Here is a 14,381-nt window from a genome sequence, read left to right as displayed (position 1 = left end):
TCGAAACATGTACTGCTGAAAGTATTTGTTTGATTAAAATGTTGATTTTGAACAGGTCTTCAGGGCAGAACTTAAATCATCTCCCTGTGGGACGACGCGGATGCATTTCTGTTGCTGCTCGCTGTGTAACACCTTCGTATTTCAGCCCAGAAGATGTGTTTGCACTTGCTTTTCATTCAATTATGCTAATAAATCAATAAATCATGATAATAAATAATTTAATTATGCATTCTTAAATAAATATTCACTCTTTGCCCTTTGTCTTTCTGTCTTTTGAAATTTTTGTCGGCCCATTAGTTAGATTGGTACTTAATGCTAATTTTCAGCATTGCAAAGGCGACAACTGTAGACTTAAATTTGGGTAAAGAGGGGGTGAATCTAGAGCATCTCCGTGGGGGTATTGGATATTCCTCTTTGTTGGAGCTCCACTTTTTGATTTAGGACTGATGGATTCTTACATTAACATCCTTCTCAGCACAGCTTTAAGCAGTCTGCCCCATGGTAAATGTAAAAGTCTGTTGTTATTGTGGAAGCCAGCATAGCTACAGGATACTAACACTCGTCAAAGTGTTGTGCTGAAACACCTTGGAGAATAGTCTGAAGTTACCATTGGCAGTAGATGAGTGAATTTTCTGTCTTCTGGGGCTCACATATACACGAAAAAAGTGTTGTACTGGTAGGTGTTGGCTGGCAACAGCAATTGTGATAATGCAAATGAGATGAAAGCTGTGTTTGAGGTTTGGCTCTTGTGAAGACACTTGGGAGTGAAAATCAACTGAGAAGGCAACAGTGACTGTTTCTTGATGGATTGTAGTGGAAAAGAGGACGTTCACATGACCGTCACAGGCAAATGTTGCTCTCTTTTCTGCGCTCTGTCAAAGTGACAGTGAATGATGATGCTGGGCACCATGAGTGTTATTTCACCCACATCATCAGTCTGATTTTCAAGATAATGTAAGTAGTCCACGTGAGTGTGGTTGATAGATTCTAGTGGGCTGGTGTGAGGGTTTGTTCACCGATATCCAGGCAGAGCTGTGGCCTACTTACAGTGTGTGAAAGGGAAGAACACAGTGATTACTTTTTGTTGCTTTTTTTCACAGGAAGAGCAAGAAGTAAAGTTAAACCCCAAGTCAAAGACACTTTTATTTTACGGTTTTCACAACAAGCAATTGAAGTGCAGACTTTCGGGTTTAATTCAAGGGACAGCAGAGCATCTCAAAGAACACTTTTCTACTCTATCTGATCACTCAAAGCGCAACTTGGCTCACCCATTCCTACAATGCTTCTTCTAAGTAAGTGCTTTCTGTCTAACATTCACACACATTCATACTCTGATGGACGAATCTTGCCCATGCAGACTGGAGTAGCTTGGAGTTGAACAATCAACCTTTCAATTAGCAGAAGACCTGCTCTACCTCTTGAGCTACAACCACCTATGTTGATGGTTTTAGATGCCAGGCAGTCATTGGCTGCAGGATCATCCAATAATTAAAAGCGATCTTTACAGTTAAAATGATGTTAGTTTGTCCAGTTACCTTTGAGCCTCTGAAAATAGGGCATGATGTAATTCCTAAACAGTCATTTTAGTACTTTTGCTAAACCCGTTGACTTAAAGCTGAGAGTCTACAATTCAATCACATCTTGATTGCTGGGTTTAAAATCAGCTGTGTTGGTGAACAGAGGTAAAATTACAAATCTAAGTGTATTTCTTGTCTAGTCGACCAACATTATGCGTCAGTGAATCATCAGTAATTATATATATGTTTGTTTTGCTGATGTTTGATCCACGCATGAAAATTAACTAGAAATGCAAAAACGACCAAGCTGTTCTCGTCCCCCTACACAACACTGCTGAACCATACCAAACTTGTATAACATTCATTGACTGTGAGTGCAATATTGTCCAAGTGTTTTATTTGTCTGGGATATCTAATTTGTGAATATTGCCTCCCTTGCACATGTGGTTTTCTACCTTTTCACGTTCATTCATTCAGATTATCTCTACCACCTACAGTGTACAGTTCATTGTGTCATCTCAAAGAGCCTCCGGGCGCTTGTTTGGGAAGTTATATTTTGAAAAACTATCCAGATTTAGTTAAATGCAAATGGTCACTGCGACATGAAAGCTGATGAACAAACAAAAGAAAAAGTTAAATATCACCACAGGTGACTGCGTTTCAGCACAGGGAATTTGTGCATAATCTATGTTGTTAAATGTATAACAGGAACATTTTGGTCAAAAAGAGGTAACACATCCTCATCACTTTCATAGGATGCAAATTGATCCTGCTGTCCTGCCTAGTCATCACACCACAGGCCAATTTTGTGGCAGGAAAAACTCTGATTATTCATATTTTTTCCAAAAATAATTACTGTTAATTATTTTTTTAAACTGTCAGGTTTTAAACAATCAGTTGCTCCTATCTAAGTGTTTTAACTTTGGCTTTGTGTTTTGATTTTTATGCCATTTTATGTATTTAAACACAAATCTTCAAATTCATTTGAATAGAAACACATTTACTTTTTATGAGATATGTTGTGCTGCTTCCAAACGTCATATCGTTGCAGTACCAAACAGACTCAATAAAAAGCCCTCTGGGTTGATTTTTAAGAATCAAAAGACATGTAAATAAATGAGCATTCACCTTTAATTGACACAGATTTGCAAGTGAAAAGCTTCTAATGGTTCCTGTAATGTCTTCCACATCAAATGCATTTACCATATAAGTTTGTTGTAAATTATATGCCTGAGGGGTAAGGTCAGCTTTCATTCCATTACCTAATGAAAATAATTTAAAAGCTCATGCTTGGTCCTTGAATTACAAAGTAATGTGATGGCAGACAGCATTTGACATTTGCTCTACAATAACTGAACTCTGTTAAACGTTAAATATTATTATTATTATTATTCACACATAGTACAAGAATTTAAGCAAATACTACTCATGCTGCTCTCCTAACGATGACCTTTAAGTAAGGCAGGCCCTTGGAAACCTCCCTGCCTGTTAGAAAACGATTTAAGTGATCTAATGAGAATTTATGTTTATGAAAACAGATTATATCTTCTTACGTATTTGTGTTCTTGACAGTGGATGTCAGTGCATTCTGTGTATTACAATCCAGAGGGTAACAGCGATGCTTTTCCTTAATTTACCTCATTTTGTCATGCATATACTGTGGAAAAAGTCTCAGATAAAGAGGTTGGTTTATGTGCAAGTGATCACAATCATTCAAAAATGAAACATTTTCCTGGCTCTGTAGAATCACCATCCTCGTAGAAGCAGGTCTTGCAAGTTGCCAGTCATCTTGAAATGCCTCCAGTAGTCTATTTATGGACGTTATTTTGCAGCTAACTTTAATTTTAATGATCACTGGGATATAAAACAAACAAACAAATAAATTAAAACAAATATTTTAAAAATTCTTTGAGTGGTATTATATGATATTTATCCCGAATATGGTTGTTGTGCAAGCTAAAGCCCCACCCACCTGCCATCAAACTTTTGATTTATGAGGGGCAGCCAATCAGAAAAAAGCAGGCTGCCTTCAGAGTGACTTTAAAGTGAGTGGAGCTGAAATAGCTTGTTTCAGCCGGTTGACAAACCGAGGAGCTGCACCTAGAACCAGTTTAGACTGGATTGGCTTGACTGGCTCAGACAGAGATATGCTCTATTATTTAGAAAATGACCATTTCGCTACCGAGCTGTGCGTGGTTGTTTTGTTATCAGGCAATGTTGATGCTCTGGGCATCCAAAAAGGTCGGGTGCAGTTATATGTGTGTCAGATGTGGGCTTAGCTAATTACTTGTTTATTTTTTTTATACTGTTTGCTGATAATGGCCGCCTTCAAACCTCTGAATTGTGAGATGACAAATGAATTTATTCTTCATTGAAAATAGCATTAATGACACCGTCACAATGCTTTTTTGCACAACAAATAACCCAAAACCTGAATTACCAAAGAAAAAAAACACATAAAATTCTGGGATTTCTGCTTCGGAGTGGAAATCTTTTTCTTTTTTTTTTCTTTTAGGACTTTCCAAGCTGTTCTTGTTGAACCCTAACAAACAAATAACCAAAAACAGCTGCCCTCCTCTCACACTGCCTAAGTGTGGAAAAGCCAATTATATCTGATGGTGCAGGGGCTCATTCATTCTCTCAATCTCGATAAAAAAATATTAAGCATTTTTATTAATAAATAAATAAAATGTTCATATGTACATATCAGTAACATGGTTCAGAAGGAGCTACAATATTAACACCAAAAAACAGGTGCATAATTTTCACAGAAACAGTGTAAATGATGGAACGCACAACAAAAAAAGGGAGAATTTTATTGTCTTTGTACTTTTAGTTATTAAACCATCCAATCAGTAGTGATATGCATAACAGGTGAATTCAGTGATGGCTCTTTACCTAGCTGGAAAACCGAAAGGATAGGAGAACTTTGATGATCCGTGGCTGTTGAGAATCCCTCTGCCGCCCGCCCCTCAGTCATGCTGGCTTTGTTAAAATGTTTACCAAGGCTCAGTCAGCTTCAAAATCATTCATAGTGTTCAAATCAATCATTTGTCTTCCCCCTCTTCCAAATAAACAAATCCTGTGTCATTTTTAACAATCACACAGTGTGCTTGTCAGAGAAAAATGCTCCAAACCTCTCTCCAGAAGGACACTGTGTAACATATCTTTGAGTTTAATGTCACATCCCCCACCAGTGGGACAGAAGGCAACATGGCAGCGTGAAGGCTGGTCATGCAGGAAAGGGGGAGGAAGTGAAGACCAGAGAGCTCAGGGCTACTCTGAGCGGTGATTCATGTAATATACTTGTCTTTCCAGGGTTTAAATCAGTGGTTTATATTATTTGACGAAAAGACTTTACTGATACAGTTGGAGTTAAGAATACTTAATTAACCACAATTAGGACTAGGGAAAAAGATCAAATATAGTCAGTATATTTTGATTTGTTCTACATGGGATGTAGTAAATGTATTGGGAATGCTTGGTACAAACTGTCATATTTTTTTAAGCTGCCAGCATGACACAAGCTTTGCTGTTTTGCTTCTCGGGCTCTCTCCCACGATTCCTTCGCTCTCATGCACATAAAAATAAGTAGCTAATAATAAGTTACCAGTGCCTCCATTTAAGTCAACTGCCTTCGTTTTTTTGAAGTAGGCTTATATTAGTGGCAAGCCTGTAGCAGAATCGTTATAGTGCACCTTTCTAAGCTTACAGTACAAAAGGTTTCACGCCCGGCAAACCTTCTTATGAGAGCAGATTTTATTACAGTTATTACAGAAACGTAATAATAGTTTGCCTCCGGGTTTTACAAATTGTTGAAAATTCAGTACATACACAAAATATGAGCAAGTTATGGCGTATTTTTTTATATCAAGGATGCTCTGCTGTATATTCTGCATTTAAAGAGACAGGAATTGAAGCAGAGAGGTGGCTTTAGAATTTATAGATTTGGAGCAGCTGTGGGTTATTGAAATCAATAATTTCACTCAGTTATCTCCCTAAACACATAGACCGATCATTTGGAACCAGACCTTAAATTCTTAAACCAAGTGCATAATTCTTACAGAAACATTGTAAGTGATGGATTGCACATGCAGTAAAAACAGGAAGGGATTGGTTTCCCCCTGGCCTGTATTTGAGGCTCAGCCTTAATTTGTTTGTTATGACCATGACCCAGATGTTATTAGAAGCACCTTAGCTACTTTCTGCAGAAGAGAGCCTCCAGTATTGCCCAGAAAGTGTGATGTCTTGCCACAGATACGGCTCTCTCTACTTTTGCTCTGTGGCAACAGCGACTTGAATTGTGTGTTTTTGTCAGACAGTGTCGTGGTCAGGGTGGCAGATGAAAAAAAAACGAGGATTTCAGCAGTGCAGAGGTGCTGCTTGAAGACGGCTTTTTAACTGGCTGCCAGTTCACGTGTTGTTTCATATTTCATACTTGCTCCGTTTTCTAACAACAGAAACACGAAAAAAAGTGGAAATCAGAACAGCTTTACTGGGAATTCAGCTTCATTAAAAAACATGCTGCTGTCTATATGTGAGTATAGACAGCAGCACAGTAGCTCCATAGAACTAGGATACATTAATCATAGCTACGTCGTCATGACATTTCTTCTTTTAAAAAATAAGATATATTAATTTAACAGCTGCTAAAAGTATCCAATTACCTAAATAATAATAATATTTTACTGGGTTGTATTTTCTTTTTATGTTTTTGCATGCAAGTTTAATATTGTAATATTGCTTGGGATGAGTTTTAAAAACAGAGAAATATTTTGCATCTTATTATGGACCATATCTCCCAGTTGAGCCACATACTTAATTGAATCTGTTCTCTTACAGTGTGCAGGTAGTTGGTGGTATGCAGTTACATAATAGTTAATCTATGTATACAACAGTGCAGTAATATCAGACTCAGCGCTTTGCACAGAAAAAAAGGGCTTCCAGCTTATTAACCTGTAATTATGCAACAACAACGAGTCATTTCTTTCCTGCCTTCATGCTGCTGTTTTCTGTTGATGGGCTCGCTTTTCTTTCTTTTTTTCCCATTTTTACCCATCCCCCTCACTTTCTCTTCTATCCTCATCTCTATTTCACTCCCTCTCTTTCTTGCTGTCTCAGTGTAATGTGATCCAGGACCGATGCTGGCAGCCCCAACTGTGGCACTGCAATCTCTGCTCTGCTCTGGTTGCTAGGCAGCCTGTCTGAGACAGAGCTCAGTGATGCACCTCTCTCTCCAGTCTGCCTCCAAAACATAAATAAATATATATATATATAAATGAGAAAGGGGATAGTGGCAGGGTTGGCAATCGGGCCACCAGCCAAAATTCTGAAGGACCCACCAAATGTTTCCATTTTTCAGATCGGCCGCTTCACATCTGCAGTGCAGCACGGTAGTACACTGTGAGCCTTCGAGGCTTCAGGAGCAGCGTACAGATATGCAGAAACCGCGAGCTCTAACCCGCAGGACGAGCAGATATCCACTGTGATGCTGCCCACGTTCTCGTGTGCTTGTGATGGAAAATTGCTGCGTGCAGATTTTGTGTCATCACGCCTAAAATGAAACCTACCATGTGTGGCTAAAACAGTGGGCTGCTGGCAGGCTGCCCAGGTGTGGGATATCGGTAGGGGAGTGAGGTTACTAGGAAGAAGCCGCATGATCGGCTACTTCAGAGCCGCTATGAGTCACGGCTCCAGTTGCTCCATGTGGCTGTGGAGGACGTTAGCTTTGCTCAACGCACAATGGAAACATTTTGAGGCCTCCGTTTGTCCAATTTGCGCTTGTGGGCGTCACACATGTTATGTGATAAACTAGATTTGCATATAGATTGTCCGCTTTTAGCTAAAAATCCCTCTTTAGTAGAAATACTGTGCTCTGCTCTTTGTACAGGTAGACTGTCTTTTACATAATAATGTGTAAGAAGATCAGAAACCAGCGAAAGGTGGCGGTAAATTCTGTTTGTCATTTACCTGTTATCGAGCTCCTTTTACATAAGACCTGGCGAGACTAATACCCTCGCCTGTATCTGTGTGTGTCTGCAGAAGTACAGGTACCAGGATGAGGAGACGCCCCCCTTGGAGCACAGTCCAGCACATCTGGCTCAAGGGAAAAGTGCAGAGATGCTTCATATGAGTGACAAAAACCTCGCCGCCATGGAGGCGATCCATGGCTACACACCACACACGCATATCTCACCTGTCAAGGTAGGATACGCACGTTCCAAAACACACTCGCTTATGTGCATTGGTAATCAATACACAACACTATTACAACAGCACAAAGCACTCAGCTGTCAACACTTAGGAACGACGCCGTTAGCCCACGGTGCCAAAATAAGTAGACCCTTGCTCGAGAGCATATTGCAGAGAGCTTCACACATCATCGTTCCACAGCCAATTATATATGTACTGCAGTGCTGAATATTCAATGCAACATCAGTGAGATAACTCTGACTTCACATTTACATGACTTCATGTGAGCCACTTTGCGATCTGAGTGCATCAGAGATTTATTTTTTTCCTGCAGTGCAGCTCAAAAACCCTAATTACACACGTGCTAATTATGCTAAATGTATGTTCTGTGGAAGCGGATAATTGTATTTATAATTCATAATATTTGATGAAGACGCTTGAAAATTGCTGTTATTATTAAAGAAGATTGTTTAACACCCCCCTAAGAAAAAAACAGTATATATCACTGATTATTAGATTTCTAATTCAAACACACACAAACACGCACACTATCTATCTATTATAGGTTTTCTTAAGATGTCGTGTTGTCTTTTTTGGAATCATGGTCAACTTAAGTATGGTAATGGGAATGTAATACATTTATGGGGAATAGATACGGCCCCTGGCACCTTAAATGGTCAGATCAATTTTGCACTTACATGAATTTGCACAGCTTCAAAATCAATGTGCAGGATGCATTTAAGAGTTTTAAGGTAGTAATGCGAACACTTGAGACATTAAAGAATGCATTCAGATATAGGTTTGGTTTAATAAATGATACCGTGTGACAGCAGCAAAAAAAAAATCCAACAAATTGAAATAAAATCTCTCATTCTGAGTTTGGTGGCAGCAGATAGCTTGACTGGCGGATGGAGTTGCAGGTACAGAATCAAATGTATAGAATAAGGAAATGCTTACGATTCATTTTTGCAATACAGTATTTAATGTCTTTGAGAGCTTCATGACAAAGAAGGGGGCAATGAAACCAACAGCACAGGAGATGCCGGTCACACAGTCAAACGATACAGCTGACATCAGTAGGAATATGAGCGCTTTGCTAGGAGTGCATTAGCAAATACCTAGTGTAGCTACAAATGTAAAGGTGTAGGCTATAATGGCCACTTAATAATGATCTGTCTCCTATGCCCACATGCGTTATTTAACAGCATCCCTTGCTATTAAAACTTAAGAGTGCCTGCATTTATTTAGTTTGATGGGGGTTCTTTGAGGAGGGAGGGGTTATCAGTCTCTCACCAGGGAATACAATGGAGAGGCTGAGTTATTGTTGTCTGCTGCTGTTTAAAATATACAGCTGTATGTTCAGCATGAGCTCTGGTGGCCATGGAGATTTCTCCTTGAGGATGCTGTGAGGAGGGTGCTCTGTATGGGAACACTGCCAAATTAAAAACCACCGCAGTAGCTTTGGAGAGTTAGGTCAAGTCGTACAAGACACTAGAAAAAGTTCCTTACTCGGTACAATGCACAAAAACTTGTCCAGATAGAGATTTTAAATGGGTATAAGACTGTATACTGCAGGAATAACACAGGGTAATAACATCTAGGAGTAGTGAAGAAGGTGTGAAAACCCATGTTTGTTATTTTAGCTCTCATCATCTTGGTATTGTTCTTTTAACCGGACATGAACATATTTAGACTAGAGGGAAGAGCAGGGGAGTTAAGAGCTAAGCTTGGGTAGATATTTGCTTCCATAATTTGTTACAATAGGAAACTTGTGACTTTGGTACAGGCTTAACAACAACATATCAAAGCAGCACTACCTTAATTATGCCTAAATTTAAGCCTTTGTGTGATTTTAAGGAGTAAATTATATAAAAATCAATTGCCTGTACAACTATAATGAGGTAGAAAATAATGAGAGCAAACCGTTTTATGCCAAGATGTAATCATGTATATGTCGGCCTAAATTTGGGTATTTTAACATGAGAGTCTATTAGGGATCAGCTCTCTTTTGAAGCCAACCTCAAGTGGCCACAAGAGGAACTACAGTTCTAGATTTCATTTTGGCTTTTGAGGTTGCTCGTTGATGGGCACAAACAAGAAAGTGGTTGTAATATATAATATACATATATTTTGGTTGTGGTAACTTTGTCTATAAGTCTGTGACTCTTACTCTAAAGTTCGGGTGTCACAATGCGCAGCTTTGGAAAACCTAAAGAACTTAACTTTTAATTACATTTTACAGCTTTCAACACCATTACCATTTATACTAGACCGATTATTCTGATTATCATTATTATTATTATTATGATTATTATTATTATTAAATATATTAAATTCAGTCTGGACAATGAACTACCATAGCTTTTGTAATTTTAGACATTTATCACGTAGTTTCATTGGTCCGGACAGCTGAAGATCACAGTGGGCTGTATGTGTCCGACGATGTAACATGACTTTGACGTCCCTGCTTTTGAGGCTTTACCCGTGAGGTTGTTCAAGACTGACAACAAAAAGATGACATGTTTTTCTCTGTTAAACCATTTTTTGTAGATGTTTAAGGGGGTGATGTGTTGTGACAGTTAAAATATATATTTAAAAACAAGATGACGTGTAAACGTGTCGCATTATTAGCTTTTACAAAGGACAGACAAGCTCTCTTTTTTTTTGTTACTTTGAATCCCTGTGCTCCCAGTTGAGTTTGCTATCCAGCACATGCCAAGGGATCAGTAATTATTCATAGTTGATGGGTGCACCATTTATTATGGTAATGTGGCAGGAGAGTTACTCCATTCTCTAAAAACCCACCAGTATGAGGTTTATTAAGTCAAATAAAAAATGTAATGCGTGCCCTCCAGTGGTTCAGGTCCATTACATGACTCATTCAGTCAGTCCTTTGAGGCTTGTGGTATTTTTTTCAGTATATATGAGTTATCATACAGGAAATATTATTTATGATCTAATAATGATAACGTCTGTGAGGTTTTTTTTAATATATGTTTCAAACTGGCAAATTGCCCGATTTACTTATTGTATCCCATTACACTGAAGAGTATTTTATATGAATATCAGTAGGTCCCTCTTTTATCGTGAGCATGGAGACTGGCCACTGTATTAGGTACACCATGCATGACTCCTTCTGCTTTCAGAACTGCCTTAATTCTTCACGTCATAGATTCAATATGGAAACATTCATCAGAGATTTTCGACCCATATTGACATCATACTGGCATCATGACATTGCAGCATATTTGTCAGCTGCGCATCCACAATGCAGTTTCCTGTTCCAACGCATCCTAAAGGTGCTGTACAGGATTGTGATCTGATGAAGGTGGAGGCCATTTGAGTAAAGTCACTTTCATGTCCCCCCACCCAGCAGTGTGAACCATTATTCAAGGCAGGATGGATCCCTGCTTTTCATTGCAATTCTCGATCCTGTCAAAGTGTCCACATGTACAGAGTTGCTGCCACATCATTGGCTAATATTTGCATATAAGCTATTAGGTATTAGATACTGGCATTAATGAGCAGCTGAAGAGGTCTCCACTAATAAAATGGCACTTAGTATATAACTTTTTCTGTGAACTGTTTCATTAGATGTGCACTTTCATTAGAAAACTAATTGTGTTGAGGCTGGCATGCAGAAACAGTGTGGAGAATCAGGAAATTGGCATCAGAAATATGAAATAATTTCTGCTTTTCTTCTGTTATTTGTATTTCTCCTCAAACAGTGACTGACTCTGCTACACTGTATCATCCTTACGAGTCTTGACTCTTTATTATTTTGACTGCTAAAGCATTTTATTGGTGGACTTCAGTTTGTGCAGCATACCATGACTTTGTACTCTTAATTGGCTTCATAAAATTTATAAAGCATGCTTCTAATGCACATGTAAGCCCTTATCTAATTATTTTCCAGAAATGTAAATGTATTGATTTTCAAGGGGAAATTTATAAAATTGCATAGAATTACATATTAATTCAAATTAATAACACTGAATTTTTAATTTACTTTGGTGTGTAGATAGGTGTTATAATTGTTTAAATAAAATTCCTGCTTGGTTTTTGTGTTTTGTCTGACACCATTAGACCACATGTATCTTAAATTAATAGTAGTTTGACATTATAGTACAAATGTAATCAGTTTTTAATTGCCTTTAATTGCCTATAACTTAATTTGTTAGCTAGCATAAGTTTAAAATATACTTACTTATTTAACATTATCTACCTTTTTGCCTGTAATGTGAGGAGAGTAGTTGTACATAATACTTCTAAACTGCCAAGCACAGAGACCTACAGGGCTGCTGAAGCTTTAATTTAGAGTGCTGTGATATTTTTTCTGTTACGTGTTTAGATTTTGATTCTTGTTGAAATGTAATGTCGTTTCCAGTGTGTGTGGGCAAGAGAAGTGTAAAGTCAACAGGCCACCACTATTGCAACTCCTGTAGTGATTAATGGCCAGTCACTGGTCCTCTTTAAGGTTGTTTTTCAAATGTTAATAAAAGCAATATTGCTGTTTAAGTGCAGTGTGTAGTCTATGGCACACGGAGATGCAGGAAAAAGTGAAATCTGTCTTCAACATGTAATGTAACCACTGTTAAATTTCATTCGTTTTCTGTCTTTCTAAATAAAATATTTTCTTCTATAACATTTTTTAAATTAATTTTCAGAATTTATTGAATTGAATTTATTGAATTTATTCATAAAATCCTATTATAATACAAGAAATTGTTTGCCCATCCTACACAATCAGGAGTTGAGCAAAAAAAAACAAAAAAACATGGCACACGGGTATATTTTAAAGGCCCTGAAGATTCTTATCTATATCAGATATGTCATCACGTTACCTAGCAACTACCTAGCAACAAGCTAAAATGACCCATTTTTAGTATTTATGCACAAATGTATTTAATTTATGAAATCATTACAGCATCAATACATTTTCAATTCATAACAGCAACAGCAACATCTGCTTTAGTTCCTCAAAACTTAAATTCTCGGTACATTATTTTGTTGTCACGCTGCCTAGTAACCACCTAACAACAGACTAAAATCACAAACAATACTTGGGTTTGGGCATGGCCTCCTTTAATTTTTAATATTTCTACAACATCAGTGTGTGTTTTTATCTCCCCAAAGAACCTAAATAATTTTTTTAAACCTAAATAAATATGTTGCAAAATATGATGCACTTTAAATGTTATATATGCAAAATAATATATAATTATATATATAAAAAAGAATATGTCAGAACGTTCAATAAACTTTTTTTTTCATTCAATTCTCTGTCAATTATGTCATGGTTTAGGCTTTAAAAAGTATGACACAGTCACTATAACCAAGCTGGAACTGTACTGCTCACCACTTTTAAGTGAAAGTTGCATCATTTTTGAGGCAATGAGTTTTTAGAATTCTAAAACCAATTTAGCAAATATTAAAGTGCAGGCTGTGAAAGCATTTCCTTGATATCATCCCTCAATGTGATATTAAGTACAGTGGGTAATACTTGGTGTAAAATACAAGGGTTTTGCAATATAAACTAAAACCATAATGAGGTTTTGCATTGTGAGTGTCCCATGTCTCTAAAAGTCTCCTAAAATAGATTTTCTACAGTCTCCCCATTTTGCCCAAAGACATTTCTGGTGCTCAGTATGTTCACTGCATCAAAACTTGTGTGACACAGAGAGCAGTTTATAAACCACTAAATTGCATTAGCAGCAATAACACTGTTATTAAGACACCTACACTGCAGTGAAATTCTGTCTTGAGGATATTTTTCCTAACATTTGAAAGAGAGCATGTTGATGTTGTTTGCAGTGGTGCTTTTTTGAATCAGGATTGGCCCTATTTCTATTTTTGGAATACCGCTATTATTTATGAAGTTTTGTGTTTCTCTTCAGGGAGAGCTGAATGCATGATGAAGTACAAAGGTCTGCCTTAACTTAGTTCAAAGTGAATTGTTCACATCACGCTCTGGGAGCTTTGCGTGTGCATCCTTGAATAGCTATAAAAACAAATACAAGAACGTAACTCCGTCCTAGGCTGGCTGGATGCATGAACATGTGGCGACCCTTATGTTTGTCCCACTCAGAGTTAGACGAGTAAAAATCATATTGTGATCAGATTTCTGCGATATTATGAGTCACATGCAAATATTAATACAGGCCTGATAAAGATATTTAATAATTATTACATATGGCTTACAGGTAATTGATTTTTTGTTGTTAATTGTGATTTTGATGAAGATTTAAAGACAATAATGGTCAATTTCAGGATAACTATGATGATGATGATGCATGATGTTTATCTGCACTGTGTTGCTCCATTTGCTTGTACTGTGTCCTCACACAGTACCCCCGAGGGCTCTTGTGAACTGGTTTGTTACTTTTTGAACAACACTGGAAACCCTGGCCTTCATCAATTGGAGATAAAGTATCTGAATTTCAGGAGCGGGACTACGCCTCCAAACACGCTCCTCCCGGTTCTCATCTATATATGTTCCCCCAGTTATACAAGCTGTTCATTCTCGTTTACAGAGAGGATGTGGGTCCAGCGAGTGAATAACATTGCCCAAGTTTTACTTTCCCATCTTTAAAAACCTTCTCCACACTACCTAACCCCTCCTGCAGCCATCTCACATGCTTGAGACTGCGTGGCAGCAGAAACATTGACTCA

General features: G+C 37.8%; 1 protein-coding gene across 4 annotated transcripts in view; it reads left to right on the top strand.

Moving 5' to 3' along the window:
- Window positions 1-14,381, top strand: part of dlg4a (discs, large homolog 4a (Drosophila)) — a 60,931-nt gene that overhangs the window by 24,857 nt on the left and 21,693 nt on the right. For all 4 annotated transcript variants that reach the window (XM_026181401.1, XM_026181400.1, XM_026181399.1 and 1 more), the window contains exon 2: window positions 7,560-7,721. In XM_026181401.1, coding sequence (XP_026037186.1) covers window positions 7,560-7,721 — 162 coding nt within the window. The remainder of the gene's footprint in view (window positions 1-7,559; window positions 7,722-14,381) is intronic.

The sequence above is a fragment of the Astatotilapia calliptera genome, chromosome 10 (genome assembly GCF_900246225.1).
Source record: "Astatotilapia calliptera chromosome 10, fAstCal1.2, whole genome shotgun sequence".
Classification (NCBI taxonomy): domain Eukaryota; kingdom Metazoa; phylum Chordata; class Actinopteri; order Cichliformes; family Cichlidae; genus Astatotilapia; species Astatotilapia calliptera.
The sequence above is the reverse complement of the archived record's forward strand: the minus strand, read 5'-3'. Positions and strand labels throughout refer to the sequence as shown.